The 24,497-nt window shown below is 38.4% G+C and overlaps 1 protein-coding gene across 1 annotated transcript in view; it reads right to left on the bottom strand.

Annotated features, from left to right (window-relative positions):
- grid1a (glutamate receptor, ionotropic, delta 1a) overlaps positions 1-24,497 on the bottom strand; it is a 252,043-nt gene that overhangs the window by 226,846 nt on the left and 700 nt on the right. The window contains exon 2 of the mRNA XM_039621614.1: positions 24,127-24,282. Coding sequence (XP_039477548.1) covers positions 24,127-24,282 — 156 coding nt within the window. The remainder of the gene's footprint in view (positions 1-24,126; positions 24,283-24,497) is intronic.

Genomic DNA, 24,497 nt, shown 5'->3' on the forward strand with positions numbered 1-24,497 from the left:
CTTGGCTTTTGGTTCAAGGATGCTTAAGCAGAAGAGATCCAGATGTTTGTTAACATGAGGGCAAGAGACATAGACCTCTTGATGAGGAGTGTCTTCTTTACTCACTGTATCACTCCTCGGTCTCCAGTGACCCCAGAGAGTGGAAAGAATACCAACAGTAACAACATCACCTCCACTACCTGTTGGCTTGTAATAGAAGAAAAGGGTGAGAAGTAATTAGGGAGGCTGAGTTTGTTATTGCTCCAGGGAGAACAATGACCCCCTCCAACATGAAATATTTAATGGATTATACAAGCGTCCATCCCCCAGGGAAAGAGGACAGAGATGCCCTTTCATGCAGTATGCAACCTTTTAATTTGTAATCTGTCTTGTTTTACTGAGTGATCATGTCCTCAACCTATGAGGTGAGCTAATCTGAAAGCACACGCACAGACATACAGTGTGAACGTCAGCGGTGAGTCATACACCGTCACATCCCTGTATATATATATATATTTTTTTATAAAACAAATCAGATCTTTGGGGTTGTGTTCCTATAAACTTACATAAAAACCTGTGCGAGAACAGTTGTTTTTTTTTCACAACATGCTGTCTAAGAAAAACACAATGAGCAACATGGCTTTGTTGACATCTCTGCATGATTCATAAATAAGTGAATGGGGATGGGTGTTTTATTTACGCCCTTGTTCGTCATTTGTTCTGCTCCTATTGTTTTGAATTTTGATGCCGAACACCCACTGTGCTGTTTGCTTAATAGCTCCCTACAGCCTCGAGCTCTTTGTTTAAACGCATATATAAAATTATTAATCATCTCAAAACGAATACCTTACTTCTGTGTAACAAAATAATACTTTTGAAGCACGAGTTTGTGTAGGTATACTCGGAAGAAAAAGTAGATTTTCAGCGCTGTCTGTTTAAATGTGGAATCAAGTGTTATTGTGCAAACAGGGCTCCTCTGTGCCTCACCATGCCCTTGAAGAGCTCATGCACGAGCAAAGAGGCCTGCCATAGAGTGGTCTAATCAGCCTGTGACAAATCAGCCTCTTCTGCAGCTTGTTTTTCATTTGGATAATGCAAGCCACCTCTTCTGAGTGATAAAACAACCTCTGTGGAGTGGACTTTACACCACCAGATTAAATGTGATCACCTTGCCAGCATACCCTGGGAGATTGCCATGATTAAGAGGCAAAAGAGAATAATGATAATCATATGCAGGATAATAGCCCATACCAAATGGCTGCATGATCTGTATATAAATCACAACCCATTTCACAACCTAAAGGATGCGTTTATCCCTTTCAACGGGATTTAACGCAATAGCAATCTAATTTTTTTAACCCCTATGTGACCTAAATCATGTTATCCCTGAACTAGTTTATCATATAAATGTCAATTCCTAAAAATCTGGGTCACTAAGTGTTAAAAAATGTATTTGTTTCACTTTTTTCAGCATTTTTTATTTGCCTTTAAAATCATTTGAAGGCCTGCAAACTAAAACACACACACAGCAAGGTTAAGACCTCCTGCATTTTACAATGAGGCTAATAACTCGGGGCAAATATTAGCTCAACTTCAAACAACACAATAATGACTGCATAAGAGTGGCTGAGTCAGAGAGTAAAATATTGTAAAACCACTTCACGAAACCCCCGTTCAGCGGGTGTAATGCTGTAAAAGGATGTAACAGTGTGTAAAAGCATGAGCGTTTAAGTTTGTGTAAGTGTTTGTCTTTGTGCCCAAATCACAAGCTGGGTGTGGGAGACTGAAGAGTCTTGTTGGACATAAACCGTATAATTCTGGGTGTATATATCCCTTAATCAAGGCCTAATCACATCAGAAAAAGCTTATGGCACAACACCAGTACTTTATTTTCCCTCGTAAGCAGAAAGGGATTGAGATATTTATGCAGGCTGTACATCTGCCCCAGAAAGAGCAAAAACTGGCAGCATCCCATGAATTAAGGGCAGTTCATGCTCAGAGGAAAACGGTTAAATTAATTAGCAGCAACTCATTTTGTTATATATGTAATACTGGAAGAGTTAATATCCAAGTAAGACCTCTGATAGGTTTTAGCATTACCCCCAACCCTCAGGGAAATCGACCCCAGAACTAATCCATATGAGGAGGGAAATGCATGATGAGAGAAAATGTAGAAACAGAGCACATTATTAGACAGAAAAAACAGTGTAACACACGCAGCAATAGATAGAAAAGGAAGTAATGGGAAAACAAGAGGGACTGAATCCTAACATTTAGTCTATAATGAGATTGCCTCTTGAGACTGAACATGGACAAAGGAGAAGAAAATGCAAAACAAATATGAACAAATCTGCCACCAGAAAACGAAGCACTGTCTCCTTTCTCTGTTCTTGGCACGATCATCAGTATTCATCTAGAAAGATGGAGAACTCTAAATTGGAGGTTGGGGCTTCAGTATGTTCCTATCACTATCTTGGCCTGTATATGTGGCAAGCAAAAAGAAAAACAAAAAAACCCCGAAGAAGCTGCCAGGCAACTAATCACCTATCCTGTTGTTGTAGGAAAAAGTCATCTTCCATTTTTGCCACAATTACCCAGTGTGATGGAAAGGTCACACTCATCAGGTTATATCTTGTCCTTTGTGATGAAGCATGTGGGGTAAATACCAAAGAGGCGACATCTCCATTGACTGACTGTGAATACTAGAGTGAGTAAGATGCTAAAATTGTTGCATTGTGCCAAACTGTGGGTGGGAAAAACTTTTTTAGCATCAAAGCCAATTTTAATTGCCAGGTGTGAAACATGTAATGAGCTTGACTATTGTTTTACATTGTAGGAAGGTACCTAGATGTGAGAAACTAAATATATACACCAATAAATGGCAGCTGTTTCTTCTTTTTGTACATGTAACTGGGTTTAAAAACATACAATATATAGTTTGTATACATATATGAATGAGTCATTCATTAGGTATTGTACAAGTAATTTAAATGACTAACACATAGCATGAACAAAGAAACTCAGATGGGTAACTGGAAGAAAAACAAAAAAAAAATGTTACTGCAGCCTCAAAGGTATCGAATTTATTACCATTATTATAACAGCAGATTTTTTTAAAGCACTAAATAAGCTAAATGTAAAACTAATCCTAAATATGTGAAATATGTGAAAGACAGACTTCTCTGCCACTCCGTATTTGAGCATAACAAATGTAACTACAAACAATACTTCACACTTGAAAATGCCTTTATAACCTCTTGTGAAACCTCATAAACATATGCAGTCCCTACACTTCATACTTCATCAATTTATGTACACATCAGTTAACAGATGCTTTGATGCTACAACAGTACATTAGAAGCGACAACTATGGAATTTCATGAGTTGTTAATCATGTTAATCATGTCTGCAGTTAATGGGACAAGCTAGAAAACTGAGCAGTAGTAGCAGCAAATGAGGATTCTGTTAAACTCCAAATGTTCGATAACGAGACAACATTTCTTCATGGAGAAGTTTAAAATGAAGTGCATGAATCACTATAATGATTGACATTTTATTTGTTTATTTTATTTGTCTGTTTTATTGTTTTTCCATTATGCCATGCATGAGGTCTTATGTGAATTAATGAATGCATTTTCAATTAGGAGGTCATGTACAAAAGCATGATAACTCCTGTATGCTTACTGTGAAGTGCAATACATTTAAAGTAGAGTTTTTAATGTAATATAAAGGCTAGATTCCATTTAACATAAGCAAAATTTATAATAATTTCTAACCTCTCAAATGTATCCAAGTCATAGATGAGACAAAAATAATCAATTCTTTTTTTAACTCTCTAAAAACAAATGTTTTATTTATTACTATAACAGTAATAACATTACTTTAAAAGCACTTTGCTGCAGCAGAGTGCTACCCTGGGTGACTGTTTTCAAGTGTCTTCTAGTGACTGGCATGTACTGTATTCACTAATTCATGCTCGTGGATGGGTATAATCTTATCTGAATTACCCTATATGTAGTAAAAGAGAACTTCAAAGCATCGTTATTAATTGTGTGGCTTGAACTCTGGACTGGAGCGATTTCTGCTGAGTGGATAGAAAGTCATCCCTGCCTTTGATCATTGCAGCTTTTAGGGGAGGGAGGTGAGGTCATTTAGAAGCTGGATCCCTACGGGGAACTAAACGAGGGAATCATCAATTCAGACAGCATGACCAAATCCTTTTGCTCAAACACTGCTGATCAGACTTAATCACTGGATTGTTATGCTGTGAACCCATGAAGAGGTTTGGAATAAGCCCAGATCCGGATGAGAGTGAGCCAGCTCCGGGGACAAGATGAGCAGAACTTTGTTCCTTGTAGCTACTGACTTCTCTAGCGGCTCTGTGAACGGACACCTATACACTTTAACTGCCCGTGTGTACAAATAGTAAATGTACAAATCGTTAGAGAGTCAGTGGTTGCCCTAAGGTTGCAGGAGTGAGCTCATGAGATAAAATCCTCAGGGAGAAAAAGCAGATGAAAGTGCCCACCAATGGCTAATGGTATGACTTTTAGCACTCAAGTAGGAAAGCAAATATTTTGTATACTTGAAATTTTAAGCAACGTTTGAATGAGAATTCTCTACTGGATTATTAGACTGCTACAGAAAAATGACCACAAGATTTTCATCTGTGTACCAGTGTTTAAAAAATAAATACAAGCTTTATTAAAATGAACTTTAAAATGTCCAGCCTGTCATACTTCAAACCAACCCTCTGGTGGTGGGACACTGGAAGTGGCCTGGATTGTAGATAACAGAAATAAACTAAAAGTAAATGTTGATAAACTAAATGTGTGTACTTGTGTATTGCATCAAACATAAAACACCAATGAATAGGAATTGTTTTTGTCTATAATTGTGCAATTCCCATCACATGCTAAAAGAATTGAATTTACTCGATATTTTTAAAGGCAAGGTTATGTCCCAAATGCTAACAATGGGCAGCCCTAGTGTTGCAGTGGCTGCAGGAAAGAATAAACTGAAATTAATTAGAAGTAAACAAATTTATGCTAATGACACAAAAAAAAAAATTACAAAAATGTAGTCGATCCTAAATCCAAAACAAAGTCAGGACTACACTAGAACAAAAACCTAACACTTGCTGAAAAATATATATTAAATTTAAAAAAGAAAGCTGCTAGAAAGCTTTAGAACAAAAGGTTCAAAGACAATCTGGCAGTCCAAAAAAACAGTGTTTTGCAGCATAGTGTAGTAGCCTTGTATTACAGCTAATGTTTCTTTACAAATATAAAATCAGTCAGAAAAGAATAAAATAAATAAATAAATAAATAGACCCAATCAGATGTTATAACTTGGGACTGAATACGTATTCCGTCAAATCAATCCACTATATTCCCATGTTAAAACAGGGTAAATCAGTTACCACAGATACCAGCAGAGTGTCTAAAGCAGTGTTTCCCAAACTTTTTGAGCCAAGGCGCACATTTCACTTTAGAAAAATCACACAGCACACCACCAAACACAAATGTCACAAAAATCATATTGATAATTTTTTCCCCACGCACCAGCTATAGCGGAGTTGGCTCGGTTTATCCCCAGTATACCTTTTTTGGTTTCTTCTGACCACTACTCATGCTAGGGCCTTCATCTGGGTCGGATTTTTCTTCAGGACCCAGGTTAGATTGACTACTTTTTCTTTTCAAATATTTATCTATTGCTATTACGCCATGCATTGTCTCACAGCATGTAATTTCTTCTTCTGTTTTACAGGCAGTTGACAACCCATTCAATTAGAACAGGTAGTTGTACTGCCCTCTAGTGGAAGAGAATATAATTGCTCTGCCTGTAACTCAAGCCGATCACTTAGAGTACTAATCAGTAGTGGTGGGCAGATCGATCCAAATATTGATTTTATCGATACCAAGTCGGCATCGGTATCGGATCAATACTTTAAGTCAGCATCGGTATCGGATCGATACTTTACTTTAAGTTCTGATCTCAGTCCATCTCACCTGCAGCGGCATCGCAGACCACGCCCCGCCACAATAATAAAGCATTTTCTATTTAATTATAAACTTTGTCCTAATTATGTCCTGGGTTTTAACTATTTAATAATAAAAAAGGAAACATCACAAAAACACTTAAGGTCATGAAAATTAATTGAAATTTAGCAATTCAATGACGCATCGACTTTATTTATTTAAAAGTATCAGTATCAGTATCAGTAGCGGTACCTGCGATACTGGCCCGTATTTACTTGGTATCGGATCGATACCAAAATATGCAGTATAGCACACCACTACTAATCAGGTGGAGCGAGATAATCTTCAACGGCACACCTGATCAGACACAGAGGTTGGGACACACTGATCTAAAGCTTACAGCTATAGCACAGACCTGTTTTCACACAGAATACATGTGACTAGTGCTGCGTTAACCCCAGCAGTGGCGGGTCTAACAACTTCCCCAACTGAAATCCAACACTGTATCTTATGCAGTTTTTAGGAAAATATCTTGAATGTATTTTTGTTTTGTTTTTTCATTAATTATATCATCAAGCTTAGAAAATCTTGTAACAGCCTTAGTCTGCAGGGTATACACATATGCTGATGTGAGTAATTAGGTGTGGCAAAAAAAAGTGTCAGGAAACAGAACAAAGGACAGAGTAGAACACGCTGATTAAATGAAAACCAAAACAGGGCATGACAGTAAAAGAGACTGAAACCCTGACAGCTTTATTGCTATGAAATTCCATATAAGCATCAGTGCACTTCAAATTGATTCAGTGTTGTTATAAACTCAATACATACTGCATGTTATCATAGCACCAGGAAAAATGGGGATCATTCGCCATTACTAATTGGACCACAGTAATTTGTGGAATGAGACTACAAAAAATAAAAGAATAATAAAAAGTAGTTCTTACAACAGGACTGCTTTTTTATTTTTATCAACCACCTCCATACCACCCCTGATTTCACTTAATCACAGTGACAGCAATCATTTTTTACAATAATTATTTCCCAGACTTAATTTTTGTGTAAAATAGTAGCATATTATGCATTTTAACATCTTGGTTAAAGTCAAGGTTGATGGTAAAATTAGAAGACTAGCAGCTTGGAAGTTGTAAAGCTTTTCTCTCCCTCGCTCAGCAGCAGGATAAACTTCATTCAAACTGCACATACATTCAGAAATACGGCAAAAGGTTGACATTAAGAACCAATAAAAGAAGCTGATGGCTGTGTTGGATTAGAAAGGGTAAGAACAGCTGTGGCATGGCTTAGTTTAAAGGGATAGCAAAACCTGAATTGGCAGTGACAGCACTGAAAATTGAGGATTGAAAGGCATTACAGGACTATCGAGATTATTGATGATACATTCCAAGTACCTTTCCTATAGAGACCTTGCGCGCTTGTAGGGGAAACTTAATCAGAGATTTGCTCTCTTTAGCAAAATCCTAAAATCTACAAGCCTGTTCCTCACTGAGGAGATGACACTGAGCCTTTGGGAAAGCATACATACACACCACCTCACAAATGTATTAATGCTGTATTAAACACATTAATGAATACCAACAGTGCCATGATCCTGATTTTACAAAAGTCACTATCAAACACTAAGTTGGTGCCAGGAAGGGATTTTTAATCTAAAAATATAAATAAAATAAATAAAGCACAATAAAATCCTTTCCAAATGTTCCGAAGCCAGAAAGAGCAGCTTGTCTCAATGCTCTCTGTAGGTGAATCAAATAAAACAAAACAATGAACTACCACAGCCTGCCATGGGAATTACTGACATGGATAATGAATAATGGGTTTAGAAGAGAAAAGATTATTGGCTGTTATGTTAAGGTCAGCTCTAATCCTGGTTAAATGACTTCAATATCATTCCTATCAAACTCAGAACAGAATACCAGCATCAAAAACTATTTTACTGTAAGTACTTAATTCGTCTTACGAAACGAGAGAAATGAAACAGATGTGTGGTCTCAGGAGATATTTAAAACAAACTCTTCAAAATAAATGGAAAAGAAGGCCAATGCGAGCCAACCTTTGATATATTGAAATGGAAAGACAGCACATAAACCCACACTAAAATGATACCATCACCAAAGATCCCTGGAGAACCCAGAATCCCAGCAGCCACAATCATACATCAACTTTAACTTTCAGGCTGATATATTTTCTCTCCTTTGGGCTCAGAAGGGACTTTGGTCATTATTGCTGGCTCTCTTTCTTTTCCGAGACTCAGATTTAAAGTAAATATTCCTGATACCACCTCTGTTTTATATACCACACTGAATAGGCTGGCCAGACACCAGCAAATCAAATGTGGGGTGAAGAGCATCTTTGGGTGGGACAATATGGAACACTTTGTTACTTCAAATTTCAATAACTGTGTTTTTTAAATGAAAGAAAAATTATGATTAAAACACCACTTATATATTATTTGATTTCAACTTGCCCAGCCCCCATGCCCAGTAAATACAATAACCATAAAAGGAAGATTCCATTTGTTCTTCTAGTTTAATGTGATAGTCTTCTTATGCTGTACAGGCCTAGAGACCGGTCTCCGACTCCCTGGCAATTTCTTGCCACAAGGGAAATGTATATTCTCCAACCATGTGGTGAGTAGTGGCTAAACTGTCACAAAGAGGGTGCTGTGATCTTTGTGACTGCTTTGATCTCTAGCAGCCTGCAGTGGTCACCTGTTGTTTGTATGAAAGATGCCAACTTATCTGCAAACACTTTCTCTTTCTCTGAGGTGCAGTAAAGCTTGAAAAAGTTTGATGCAAAACAGCAACAAAGAACATTTGTCTTCAAAGTAAAAGTTGTCCTTCACCACTGCATCCAACAAATGTCAAAAGGGACAAATTCTGCTTTGAAGGCAAACAGTCTCTGTTTCTACTTTGTGTTGCACTTTTTGCAGTTTCTGTACCACTTGGTGAGTACTTTGTTCGTATTTGAAGACAAGTCGGTTCCACCTGTCAACCAAAGTAATTGCAAGAAGGTTTTTGTTGCAGCACTTTATGCCTCTTTGTGACCAGTGCCTCCACTGACCACTTGACAGAATACACTCTTTGCTCTGGTGACCAGTGGTTCCCAGGGTGTCACTAAGCCTGGACGAAAGGGGCTTTAGCAGCTGATTTCAGAGCAACTGCCTTAAACCTCCAGCAACAACTCACTACCATTTGGGGAATACACAAATCTCACTAGTGATTTCCAGTTTGCCACAAGATGACCAACCAGTCTCTAGATCTATGCGACTAAAATCTATACTATAAGAAGGTATTTCTGTTTGGCCCTGCTAAACTATTGTTAACTGTTACTCTCTGTCATTTTTGAGTATCCGTAGGGATGCATCCATAGATTGAAACATCTGATTTTGAACCACGTTTCCCCACATGGGCTTTGTCACTTCGTTTCACATCTCCCCCAAGTATGATTTAAAACTGGACGAAAAAGGCAAAGAAAAAAACAAAGCAAGCAAGAAAACTCTAAGAGCATCACCTTCTGCCAGTTTTACCCAGCTAAAACCAGTTTCAAGTCTTTATTGTTGCTCCACGTCCTTATCTTTGGGGTATTTTTCATCATATTCTGCCAAAATCTGTCTATGACTTTACGGTGACTCACTATTTTCCCATTGGGAGTGGCGTAGGCAGCAAAAGATGGTGACAGGTTAACCTACACTTGACCCATGATGACAGCCTTCCCTTCTTTCTTCACAGCCGTTGGATAAAAGCCACGACTTTAGAAAAGTGTCTGTCCTACAGCGTTAACTTTCAAAAACTTCAACCAATCAGACTGTGAGGCATTGCCTCAGTATGTGGGAATGGGTATGGATGATGCTCTGCAGGCCACACATAAAGCACAATGCCTGGAAACCTTAACAGAGATTCACATTAGGGTTTTGTGAAAGGAGAGTGTCTAAATTGAAGGGACACTGCTCAGTATTTTGAGAGAACATTATTATTATTAAAAATAATGTTCCAAGTGTCTCCCACAAGACTGGTTTTATTATGTGATTATTGGGTTATTGAGGAAGAGAGAATCGCTGCTTTCATGACAGATGCTTTCAATTCTACCTTCACGTTCCTCCTTGTGGATTTATTTTCAATGACCAATACCTCTGTTATCAAGACTGTTGGTCTGAGTTTCACTTATCAACAGGTGGACAGAGTGAAATTGTTTTCTCAAGTATGGAGCAGTTGCCATATCAACCAATGCATTGGATCAAGGCATTAGATTACACTGTCCAAAAGCAATCTGAAACAAAAAAGAAGCAAAGCCCATAACAACAATATGGAATAGTTTTATCTTGACATCTTGTTATGGGTTTTTTGATGGAATACAATTCAACATATGCGAATGCAGAAACACGAGCCAGTTTGTTGCACATACACACCTACATGATTTATATGTCTACACAGATACACACACATACAAACTAACAAGTAGTGAACTCTCCCCAGTCACATTGCGACAAAAAGCACACATACTGTTTGTGCTGGAATGAGCATGACTGCGGCCAAGACTTTCCATTTTTGTTCTGTTAAAAGAAGGCTTTGTTATGGCGGAGAGTGGGCACACAGAGAATCAGTGAGGGACAACTATTCAATTGGGAGATGCCTCATTCTCCTGTTCTCTCTTCCTGGTTGCACAGACTGCCAGAGTGTTGCTAGGAGGAAGCTTCCACTGCCAGAAATGATGACATTGCCTTGATAGACATCTTCCTGCTGTCCAAGAAAAAAGGGAAAGATAGAGACATGGTCTGAAATGCTGCCACCTCCTCCTCCACCACCACCAATTTGCCTCTCTTTCTAGCCTCAAGGCAATCTGCTTCTCTTTTCTTCCCACTCACCTTTTCCATATTTTCATCGTGCCTCTAAGACATCTTTTTTCTGATTGTGATGCTGTTGTTGTATTGGACGGATGAGCCTCTACATACTCAAACTTTCTGTAATGCTCACCCTTTGGTTTGGTTTCTTGAAAAATGGACCACTTTTAAGCATTTCATTCCATTTTTTCTGTTGTAATCTTGGACCCAGTGTTTGCTGCTGTGTCTGCAGTCAAAGCAGAGAAAAGTAAAGTCTGAGTGGCTCAAAATCACTTGCAAAACCTTATTTTTGCCCAGGGTCTTTTGTTTTTGTTTGTTGTTTTGTGTTCACCATTGTCCAATTTCTACCTGGATAGAGCCTCAGCCATCTTGTTCCTCGGTGGGATAAATACAGCATCTTCTAGAGTTTTTGCTTTTGTTTTTTGTATCTGCCATAGTGAAAATGTTCTCAGACTCCTTTTCCTTATCTACACAAAAAATTACTGTATCTAAACGGATCTAATCAAAACATTTTCTGTGTTTTGAACTAAAGATATGCTCGAATCTGGTTGTTTGAAGGCTGATTTTATGCCGTTAAAAGAATTTACAAAAAATACTATTTTGGCATTACTTTTCATGCAATTATACAATGGGCTGAGAGTTATTTTTTAATTCTTCTTTTTCCGCTTACTGAAAAGAGAAAGAGATCCTGAGGCACTAGGGTACTCTGTACTGACTGCACTGAGAATTAGGACACTTTGAAGGTTCCATATATAGATGAAATTTATATAATGGTTGATAAAATGAATTATGTAATTCCCTTATGTAAGAATATATGCATACACTTAAAATATTTAAGGCCACTTATCATGTGTATCAACTCTAAACTCAACTATATATTCTCTACTCTCTACTTAAACCTTTATTATACTCTGTTACAGACATGGACAGGTGCAGACAGGACGACTAGTCATTTCTGTTACACTTCTTTGAAGTATTCTTGAAGTCTGCTGCCTGGAGCGCATATGCACTTGGTGGATTGTAAAATATCCGTGGACGAGTCTGCAAGATTAAAAAAAAGTAATTGGCACGCACGTGAATATCTGCATGGAGCCTTGTGCTCACCATAGACAGCATAAAACATGGATGTAAGAAAAATGAACCAATGATTCCTTAAACTTACATTCTATCATTCGATGTTGTGTAAAGCGCTTTGAGTGCTTAGATAGAGTAGAAAAGCACTATATAAGAACCAGTCCATTTTACCATTTATCTGAAGTCCACTAGATGGCGATAGCTGTGGTTTCTGGTCCTGTAGAAGTCTACGGGAAAACATCTTTGTGTCTTGACATAAACATTTTCCTGCTGAGTTTATAGGCTCAGTCACTCATTTTGGGTCATTCTGAATAAGAAATTGTCTTTTGTAAATCTTGCTCCTACTATGTCTCAAAATGAAAGATTATCTGTAGCATGAAACCACAGGCTCATTGGCTAACAACATGTAACTGTCATGTGATTAGCCAATGAACATGTGGTTTCACAGTCAGACCTGCCTCTCCTTGTCACATTTGTTTTTATTATGTCCTATTCTGAAGTTTCAAGAAATCTCGGTCCAAGATACCAGTGGGTGATGTTACGGTAGCTATACATTCATCTTTCATACTGTTTATGGGAAACATAGACCTGGTCTCTGATAGTCAGAGAGGGGCACAAACCTGAGAACAAAGCATTGTGTATTGCATGTTGGCTAACCTTGTCAGTAGTGACTGGACATTCTGTCAGTAAATGTCATATGAAAAAGCAATAACAACAAAACTTTACTATTAAAATCAGATTTTTTTTCTTTCCCAAATGCTCCTGAAAGTATTTCAAAATAAAAGCTTGATGTTTGATGATGAGGGAGGTATGGGCTTCCCTGCTAGGCTGCTGCCCCTGCAACCTCATTTCAGATAAGCAGAATACAATTGCTGGATGATTTATCATTTTGTTACTTTAGATTTGAACTTTTATTGAAGTGGTTGTTATGAATTTTCAAACAGCATGCATCATTCATAAAGCACGGCGTACTTTTCACTCCCTTCATTTCATTTTTCTGATGTTAATTTGGTATTTTAATTTTACTTGAATTTCTTTTGCAGTAACATCTTTTCATATCATATTTAACAACAGTTTATTTTAAGTGTTTTTCTTCTTTGTTGTCTGTGATATGATGTGCACTGTTCATAATGCATGATGTGAGGTGCCACACAGTTAAGAAGCATGATTCATTATTGAAGAGTGTGATAAATGGTTTAAAATGTCTTTGTTGTTGGTTTTTGACATCATCGTTAAACGGTTCTCAAATTTAAGTTAGTTTCTGAGTGTTTATTTTTTTAGACTAGTTGGTTAGTCTAATTTTTTCCCTTGTTTAATTGACCAAGAAATTACTTGCCAGGAACATTCCCAATTCATTCATATAATAATCAAACAGAGGGAGTTAGAAATGAGAGACTACTTCCAGCAAATACATTTGCGAGATAAAACCTGCTGTAGTAATTAAAGACCTCAGTTATTTACTATATTTATATTACGTTACATGAAGAAGAGGAAGATCTGCAGTAAACTTTTATGCCACAAACCTTTTCGAACTTTATGATTTTCTTCTTCTGTTTGTTTAGCTTTTCCAAGTCAACAGTGAGAGCATCATCACAGTCCCAAATCAATCATTAAAAAAAAAAAAAACTTTAAAAATTGTAATTGAAAAACAAGGTAGTGACTGGTTCTAAAGAACTAAGCCTAAAATTCCACTACACAGTGTATGACTTTATCTGCCAACTGTAAACTCGATCAGCTGGAACATCCAACTCGCATTCATAATAAGATTGACAGTCATTAAGTGTGTGCCCAGCCAAGTGGTATCTGTCATAGAGGCAATTTAAGCCTTGCGGTCAATTATTTACAAGAGTTGCAGGAAACAATTTAAAATAAATAGCTGGCCCACTGGTGGCATGATTTTAAAATATATAGAAGAACAAAAGGTTTTATAAGGTGCTTAAAAGAGCTAAAATCTTGCCAAAAAGGTTTGCAATTTATTGATAAATGAGTATACACAAAATGTATGTCGAAGAATCCAAATAGGCATACCGATTCATCCTATGGGTACCATAAAGTTTGAATATCACGATAAACCATAATTATGACTTTTTTTTAAAATTTTAGAATTAAATCTGTATATAGATGCACATAATTGCCTTCCTTAAAGCTGTAAAAAAATCACCAGTTAAATATAAAGCTACTTTCCTTATCGACTCTCCATCCGTAGATTGTGTTACACATTCAGTTTGTGGACATAGCACTCATGTTGTTCCCTAAAATCATTCAACCTCAGAGGAAAGGGCAGATAAAGTATTCCAGTTGCACCACAACTCTGTATGTCTACATGAAATTCCAAACCTTTGGGGCCTGTGTTTATTCGAGCACAGGACAAAGCTGAAGACTGTCCGGAGTTCAACCAGGAGCAAAGCCGTGATGTAGTAGTTTAAAGCCACAAAAGAAAACTCAGAAACAAATATTTCAAGACACAAAAGTCTGTGTGACAGGCAAAAGATACTCAAAAACACAATTATGTACGCAATAAATGCTATATCAGACACAGTATAATTATTTACACAGTTTAAATGTGCTTTTATCCTTGTGATTGACGTGACAGTGGAAATACTGTAGTTAGAAAATCCTTTAGCAACATAATGACTGTGTGTCCCAGACTGACATGATAATGCGAGATGATGAACCTTCTCTGTCTCGATCAAGTGAGAGAATGAATCATTCACATCGCCTTGGGTTTGAGAAGGCTTGAAGACACAAACAGCATATTAACATTGCTCTCTCCACCATATTCTTCTCTCAGTACAGTGATCCTCATTAACCTTTGAAACCATCATGCAGGTGAAATAAAAAGAAGTCAGAAACCTTTTTGAATGCTTGAAAACTCTTCTTCTATCCTGTGACCTCTAGTTCAATCTTTTAAAAAAAACGAGATGTTGTAAGAAGATGACACCTTTGTGAGAACACTTTACTTTCCACGAAATGCAGTACCAATCAAAAATCTGGTTCAGTAGCAAAAATGGCCCGAGTAAGTGAAAAAGAAAAGGAGAAATTATCCTGTAATACTACTTCTTGAAGAACTTGCTTATCCTTTAAGAGAGCTATCTACAGGAAAAAAGCACATACTGGTAATATCTCTTCAATGAGACACATACCTGCTTAAAGATTTGCAGTAAAATACATCAAATTGCTATATTGTATGGGAATATTTTAATTTTCTACTGTAAATGATTACAACAGTATACACACTGATCACACCATATTTTACACTGACACTGTCATTCTGCAAGAAACATGTTAATACCGTCACTTATCTCTTTGAGACTAACTAAACTCTGAATAAGTACACGGTGATGTTTTACTGGTGTTGTCACCTTTAAATGGGGCCTAATTAAGTATGTGTGCTCACACAGAAAACACCCTTGCATTTTGGAAAATTTATTCTATAATAAATAAGGCAAATTGGTTAAGAACACAAACTCTTTTTTTTTTTTTTACAAAGCTCACTCCCATTGGTGAATTTTTATTATTCAGTTTCAGCCTATCAGAGGTCTCCAATACATTACAGCATTTATATTTTTCAGAAATGCTTCATTTCAGATAGAAGGATCAAATGAAACACATGATTGTAACGAGAGAGCTTTTTTATATTTTAGTATTTTAACCATGTTAACACTGTGCATGGAATTATGTCAGTCCCATATATTTGTACATATGTGGAAAACATAACTATGAAGTGGCGCCAAGACATCTGTTGGAGAGACGTTATCATTTGTTTGCTATTTCAGCAAGGGTGCTTTATGAATACCAAGAAACAACGACGACCTCCTTATTCCTGCTTTTATATATGATGAGTGGGTCATGTTGGTGTGGCGTGGGTGTTTCTTTGGAAGGAGGCCTTCTACTTAGATGCGCTTTACACTGATATAATTAAAGAAAAAACAAGGGATTCAATAAACTCGGTGCTACAAGATTTTACAAGCGTGTTCAAGCAATGATTAAAACCTAACAATGACATCTTGCTGTGATTACACCTACGGAAAACTGACGCTGGGTTTGCTGATGAATAGGGTAGTAAAACAGGAATTAGGCCTACACATCCCACGAGTGTTCCCTGAATAATTTGTCTGGATGTGATAATGCCGCGGATTAGATAACATGTCGTATTGCTAAGTGTTAACTTACTTGGTTAAAATAGGACATTATTTTACAATATCTGCTAATTAACTCTAATTATCAGCTGAGACAATGTGTAAGTAAGAAAACTAGAACTTAAGTGCTTTGTTGTGTTTTTGTGTCTCGCCATTCCAATTAGCCAGTGTATTCATACATTAACAGCTTGCTCTCCACTGTGATGTATTAGATCAAATACTGCTAAAAGGAAAAAGCCATTGGGTAAGTACAGAATCAAAACAGCATCATAGTGAGTTAAAAAAAAGCAGAGTAATTATGCAAAAGCTTGTGATGGTTCACTGTAGAATATACTTCTCAGCCAAACTGATGTATATTCATACCGGGATGCACATTTGACCCACTTTTCAGTGGCGTCTGCATGGTTCGCCCTTTACACTCTTTTTAGGCTTTTACTCATGAGGTTTAAGCTGGGTTTTGATTTCACTCAGAGAGAGCTTACACACTAGCTTAGCCTCATCTTTGGATAAAATCCATGTTGCCTGGCCATGGTAGAGGACCCATGGCAATGTGAGAGAGACGGAGAGTCAGAGAAGACTGAGAAGGGATTCTTTTGACAGATGGTCCCACTTGGTAGTCATGTCTGTGGGCACTAATGCAAACAATGGCTCCCAAATACATTTTGGCATCTTTTCATCAATAAGGCTAGTGAGCCGAGTCGGCAGTTTCAAATGATTCTGCCCCTTTTGTCTTCCATACGCTCCAAGATTTTACATGCTCTGCTCCTTTTTTTCCCTGCATTTTCCCACTGCCTTCAGCCATCTCCATCACCCTGCTTTCACCCTCACTGTCACACTTGCTCACTATTTCACTCTACTTCACCCCTATATTCACCAAGACTTCCAGTCCAATTCCACCCACAACCAAACCCCATCGCTCTCCTCCCTCTGTCTGCAGAGAGTGTGACGTCAGAGATAGCCGCACAGCATTTCTTTGGACGACTTCTGTTTAGGCTCTAATAGGATTTACTCTGAGGCTGATTTTCTGCTCTTTGTCTTCCGTCCTGGAATGAAGTCTTCTTGCAGCCAATGGTGCAGGTGGTGGGTAGTAAATTATACACACTTCCCTCAGAGCTAGTCAGCATCACAAGTGAGTGAAAGGGGTAGCTGAAAGCTCCCATCACCAAACTGCTTTCATGACCAACACTGCCTCTCACAAAACCACAAAATCACTTTCCAAACACATCCGCAAACCTGCATCTAAAAACCCAACACAAACGATCACATATTACAGCATATTACCACACATATATTCATACCAGCATGCACAAACAAACAAATCCTCTACCGGCATTTATACACCCACTCTTCCTCCCCCACCACCTCATCTCTGCCATCTCAGCACACTTTAGGCAGCTCAATAACGTCGAAGCATAACGGTGTGTGTACAAAGAGAAATGATGTTAGTAACATGTGGGACTCCGATGTATTACAACGGACGGAGGCTGAAGGCCTCATCAACATCAGTCTGATTGAACAGGACATCTCCTCTGGACCACCCCCACCCCCTCCCCCCATTTCTCTGTGTATGAGTCTCATTCGGTCTCTCTCGCTCTAACAGGTAGAGCAGTATTGATGGCCAATCCCCAGCGGTGGTTGGGGGCTGTTTGGGGTCGTAGCAAAGCACTAACATCTGTCACAGTGTTCTCTACAGCTCGTTATAAATCTGTCACGCCAAAGAAGGCAGGGACATGAATAAGACATGGGACTGAGAAACCGGTGGTGGGGAAAACATATGTTGTATGTTCATGTGCAAGTTATTACAGGCAGCTTGTTGGGTTATGCGTGGCATGTGCTCAGTTGTGTTCTGATAGATGCAGATTTTAACCAGCCCTCATAGATCAGATGCTCTTGTCATATTGGAAAAATCAATGCAGGTGTTAAATGTCTTTTAAACAACAATCACAGGAACCAGCAGGATAAATTTCACCTGTCACTGCCTGACAGGGTAAAAGGACAAAAATAATATCCTCTGATGCCAAATTTAGTACACATGCTAGATCACTGGAGGAATAATCTGTCAAACATCTATCAAGATTTGTATGTACTTTGTGCAGTTAAAAAATGAATCCATTTTTTAAGTGGGCATTTCCTTCATATGGCCTTCAGGTACAAACAGCCATCATACGACCCAAGCCATTAGTCAGGCTTTTACACAATGAACCCCCCAGAACATCCTCAGTCAAACATGCCAGTATGAAAAGCGATGAGAATACTTTGAAGTCAGCCCTCAGCTGTCTGCCAGTGTGGCAACATGGGGAGTGTGATGAATACACAAACGAACAAAGACCCAACATGAATGCATGCCACTCTCTCTAATTAGAGCAATATTATAATTCTGACACAGACTAAACATAACTTCACAATTTCCCTAAAAGCCAACAATAAAAATCTGCATTGCAATGCTCCCACTGTCTTTCTCAGTGTATTTACTTGTGAGACTTTATAAAAAAAAAACAAAAAAAAACTTGTTTCCACACTTCACAACCCTGTTTACCCAAATTAAAAGATTACTAAAATCCCTGGTCATGGTGACATTTAGCAGTGCTGCAGATGATTTCTTTGAATACAGATCAGATGTGGCATTTGAGCGTACTGACGCTTTTCCTGAAGTTAATCAGCAGACCAAGTCTTTTGACACCAAAGTCAAAACCACTTTTAAAGTCTTTAGAGTATTTTTTTTATAATTGGATACTTATAAATGTCTCTGAGCTACTTTCAAGAAGAGTCGGAGAACTAGCAAATGAGACATCTGTTGCAAATGTTGAGGCTACCTGACACAGAAGTAACCCACCACAAGAGAGCAGTTCTGACCAGCTGTTCCTGTACAGCACAGAGGACAAAACCTGCAGGCCTACTAAGCCGATCCAGTATTTAACAGTCTTGACCTCTCTGTGTCTCTTTCCTTCTGTACTCTGCTCTCTCGCTTCCTTTCTCACTTCAGACAATGCTGACTTTGGCTATTCTAAAGAAAATGTTCAGGAATGTATGTTCTTTAGTGTGTCTTTCAGCTGACAGGCCCCAAAGAGCATTCCCTATGGCACCCATGCTGTTGTGAATGGCTTACGTGTAAAAGTGCAGGTGTGTTAAAATACAGAAATGCACTGTCTGTTACATAACAGTTATAGCTGTAATATTACTAAAGTGTGACCTGTGCAACAAAGGAAGGAATATTTTACCTTTGAAATCTCTCAGAAGAGGTCAAATGAATTGCAATGAGGCAAGCCAAGCGAGGAATACCTGTGAAACAGCTGGATTGTGAAGCAAGGAGCAAGCAGACCATATTATAGATATTACAGCACTGAACACACTTCTCCATAAATAAAAAACTTTCCGCTTGCATAGGCATATTCATTATAGAAATCAACACATCTGAGCCCTATTTGTATCTTCTTTAATGATCAGTCCTCAGTTGCGCAATTGTGCAGGATCTTATCATCCTTTGCTGAGCGATCAGAAGCTCAAATCACGCAGGATGCCACAAATTCAAGTTAAAAAAAAAAAAAGGCAGATAATCCATGTGTGTTCATGTGTCACAGCATTTATTCACCCTCTCCATAATCTAAAAAAATATCTATTGCACAGCCATGTAGCCAGCTAAATGTTATGATACATTTCACAGATAAATAATGTGCGAGCAGTGAAATGATCACATCAATAAACTCTGTAATATAGCACTGCAGGACTGTGAGGAGGAAGCAGGAAGTACATATGACCATTTTTAGAAGAGTTTTTGAGGACCTATATATGGTGGATGGATTAAAAAAAAATCAAAAAGTGACAGTCAAATAAAAAGGAAACATTAGATAAACCCCTTCTGGTGATGGCATCCTCTCCTGGTGACAAACTGAATTCTGGTAAGTCCATGTATTCAATATATACAACCTTATATGTGGAAAATATCTGCTATGAGTTCATTGCCTGCATTACTTTAAGTGGCAGAATGTGGATTTTCTTTTTTGGAAACAGTTTATTTTCAAATGAATATTTCATGCTACTGCACAATTTTTCCAAGTATCACCCGACAACCGCAGAAGCAGCTCTGCATATGCTGATTAATCCTACCTGGCCTACAGGGATGCTTTACATTTTGAAGGGAATAAATAACATGATACACCTCTGTCACAACATTAATTACTTTATTAAGTCACCTGCCGGCTTTTTACAGCCCACTGAAGTGCTTATGATAGATTAAAGTAACTGTAGTAATTAACAGGGGCTGGTATAATGGTCTGATCATTGTCCCTCTGTGTAAAAAGACATAAAAGCACAAACAAATCTGTTACCAAGATTTATGTAGCATTTTTAAATTTACAGGGACAATAATAGCGAAAGGGCAGCATTACATCACGTTTACACAGCGAGTAATGAGTTGTCATAAATAGACACTCACAGGGAAGATATTGCATTATCAATGGCAACACTGAGGAACCATTATTTCAACTTTTGTCATTATGGACTGAGGAAAGGACAAAGAGGAAAAAAACTTCGTTGAACTCTATTGGCTTACAGGGACATAAAGGACAAAGAATTAAATCCTCCTTGACGTTACCTTGGCAGGGGTTAGATGAAAATGGAGGGTCACTAGTGGTGTAGTGTGTGAAGAGGACTCAGCGGGACAGAACGCTCAACAAATTACTGAGGAGGAAACTATTTTCCTTAACTGTGTCCCGTATTCTTTAAACTGTAATGGAAATCTCTGCTGGGGACGTGAAACAGCTCAAAAAAAGCAATTTTGGCATTCAATACAATTTGAATGCCTGCTATACAAAAACCGAAATGTATGTTTAGCTAATTAGTTTTGAAAAGTTTCAGTAGTCCCACACTGTTGTCCTGTTGGCATGCTTGCTAATTATATAATGCCACGATAGTTACATTTGTTCCAGAACATGAAACTAGAACCTAAAGGATAAAGCTTTGCACACTCTATCATGAACCTTTCTTCTATGGCCACCAGCAGGTTAACATCTTTAAGTTTGTTGTCAAAATGTTGTTTGCATGCTGGCATGCTTATCTCAAATTACCACAGTGCCCAAGTTCAGCCTCTCATGGCTGCTAACATGGCTGTAGAATCTTAATGCAACTTTGCTGTATTTTGACCACACACCTGCAGCAAAGTTGTGTTATGATGCATGGCATTCTCGTTTTATGAGATGTTTACATTATTTGCATATCGTCTAAATGCTCACCCAGCAACTATGGGGCAAAAAAAGGAAAGAACTCCGCCTTACAGGCTGAACTTTTCTTCAAATATGCATAGGTTCTACTTTGCATAATGACACAGCAGGGTGGCAAGTTTGCTGTCCCCTTGCTTTAACTTCCCCTGAATAAAAAGTAAGGCAGAAAAAGATATAAAAGCTTTGTTTCCCATGTAAACTTATATGTCCAGAGGACAAACTTCTATTTTTAAATTACAAGGGGAAATCTGGGTTGCAAATTTTAAGATGTGTGAAAAATCATATTTCTTTTCTCCTAACATTTGTCATGGAATTATTATTTGTAATAATTCCATAACAAATGTGAGGAGAAATACTGTACACATAAGAAATTCAGCACTGTAATATTTTGTACTATAAACCATGTCCTGCTTTATTATGTATTCTCTAGCCACTGTGAGAAATTCACCTCAGCATGACTTATTCTCTCACAATTTAGGAAGAGAATTTTATATAATTATAATCTTAAGTGTCTTGTTTTTCTGTTTAACACAAAGCTGATGGCAGATAAGCCCTACAGGTCTCATGGCGAGCATCGATGCTTGTGAGCTTCCACTCTCGGCGTAGAAATCACCCTGTTCATTCATTTCAGTTGTTCCAGCCTATAAATAGGACAGCATCTGCCAGTTGTGTGGTCAGGCAGTATATCCAGCCAGCCTTGAGCTGTCATCTTTAAACGATAAAAGCGTGGGAGGACTGAATAGTTGAGTGTTTCTGTTTGCATGGCGTTTGTGTGACTTCCTCATTAATATATGTTCTAGCAGAGCAAGGACAAAGATGGACAAAGCCAAATAAGGGCAAACGTGACCCTAGAACTACTTGTCTCAAGATTGCAAATTTTCCTCATCGCCTCACTGAAATCTTTTGCTCTTCTTTGGCCCTCTCATGTTTATTCAGGTCTTGATCATGATTCCCCCCCCCCACACACACACAGAGTCACTGGTACTCATGGACATTTTTTTTTTTTTTGCTCTTCATCCCTCTCGCTCTTAATCTTGCTCCCTTCTATTTTTTCTGTCACTGTATCCTGCACCTCTATAATCTCATCCTCATTCATCTCACTCACTCACGCTCCCATCCCTTCCCTGTTTATACCCACCTCTACTCTCCTCGCTCTACACCACGCTATGGCAAGGTCCTGACTGCCACTCACAGCAGGATGGCAGCGAACAAAAGAGCAAAGCAAAAGGTTAACTTATCCCAGTTGTCACTCAATGTTCACCGGCCTACTTTGTGTATAGTGCAAGAATCTGAGGCCGCACATTGATCCTCATGTCATCGACTGCACGTTATTCCAAACTCTCTCCAGAAACTGAATGCCCTCTAATCAACCACTTAAATATTTAATTAGCGGGAGCCTGGCCATAAACAATAATTAAGCGTGCTAAATGATACCCAATCAAGGGTAAAGAAAGGCAGTTTATTCAGAAGTGATACACTGAATTATTTTCAATAAGAAATAAGTTTTCATTGAAGAAAAATGATTATCAAGAATTTTGTGTGCCTATAAGCGTTTATGTACACATTGTGTTATGTTAAAATACTGTGAAGGACGTTGTCAAAAGAAAGCATTGTTAAGGTAATTTGTATGAGTTAAGCATGAACAAGTTTAGGTGTAAAGTTCCATCTTTGACTGAGTTACTACACTAATTAGACTGAAGCACAAGTGGTGAATGATTTGCTAGCCAGTCAGTTTAATTACTACATTTTTGCATCTCAAGCAACAACGACTGATAAATTAGCCAAGTGACATATGTCCGTAACACATTTTTCATCTTATCTCTGCAGCAGCAGCTGGAAAATGATGGTATACTTCTGGTATATGTAAAGAACTCAGACTGCTTGAGTTAAGACTCATCTGGATTTAAGTTTGCTTTTGGAAATATGAAGTTGAATACTAGGTATCTGTGACATTGTTAAGAGCCACATCTAAATGACATGGGATAATTATAGCAAAAGGCGAGACATAATATCATCTTTTTGCCTGTCAGGGGCACTATGAATAGCAATGAGTCATCAAGGCCTTTGTGCAACTGGGGACAAAAGTAGGATCTGGTAACTGAGTGCAGGGGACATAAACAGCTTTTGAAGATCCCCAGGAACCTATTAAAGTCTTAATGATTCATTTCAGCAGAAGAATGTTTAATCGCCTTTTGCAGTCTGTTCAGCATCTGAGTGAGATAACCTTGGCTGAAATTATTTCATTATTAATTTGGTGTCTGATGTGTGTCCATTCTGGGCACCTACAGTACGGGAAAGCCAAAAGACGTAGACAAAACTGTATTGTTTGCCATTCAAAGAGGCATGCAAACCCAGAAATATTACTCTCTCGTCATTACATAACTCCCGGATTGGTAGGGAAACTTCATTTGATCGTCTTCACATGATTTTTATACACATATAACATCTTGTCCTGTTGTGCTCTTAACTCAATGCTTCCACCTAGCTTTTCAACCACAGAAGACACCTTGCTTTGGTACAGTGGCAGAGCGCTTTGCAGGTGGCGACGCACACACATACACACATACACGCCTACGCGCACGCACACACAGCTATTTCCCTCGCTCACAGATGCACATGAATCATCATCATTGCCTGCTCTACTAGCCATCGCTTCAATGTGTGAATGAACAACATTCTCTTGGGGCTCCAGCAGATCAGGACAGTCAAGATTACCACGCAGCAAACACCGGACTTCTTGCGTGATCATAGCTACTGAGCGGATTAGATGACCCCCTTCCTGACATCCCACATGCTGCCCCAAGTAATAAGATTTAAAATAAAAATAAAAGCAGCGGCAATTTATTCCAAGGGCGGGAGGGGGGTGGTCGAGGGACGCTTACCTTCCTGCACTGCCTGGAAAGGGTTGTTAGGCTTGATAAGTTTCACAGAGTGGGTGATTTTCTCGCTCTGCAGAATGTCATCGCTCAGACTCAGGTCTGAGATGGCAAGTTGGAAAATCTGGTCATCTCTTACAGCGTTTTCCTCGAATATGGCACCTGTTGAGTAAAACAGTAAATTACTTGGAAGAGTAAGAAGGGGGGGAAGCCACGCAGTAGTTATGTGTGCGCAAGTTCAATGTTCGATATGGGAAGATAATGATGAACGAAATTTATTTTTGCTGTGGACCCAATGCAGACAACATAGCTTTTATTGCCCACAGTCTGCAAAAGTGATGGAGTGAACAGTGCTGTTTTTCTTTTTATAGCCTATA

Source organism: Oreochromis aureus, linkage group 13 (genome assembly GCF_013358895.1).
Source record: "Oreochromis aureus strain Israel breed Guangdong linkage group 13, ZZ_aureus, whole genome shotgun sequence".
NCBI lineage: Eukaryota > Metazoa > Chordata > Actinopteri > Cichliformes > Cichlidae > Oreochromis > Oreochromis aureus.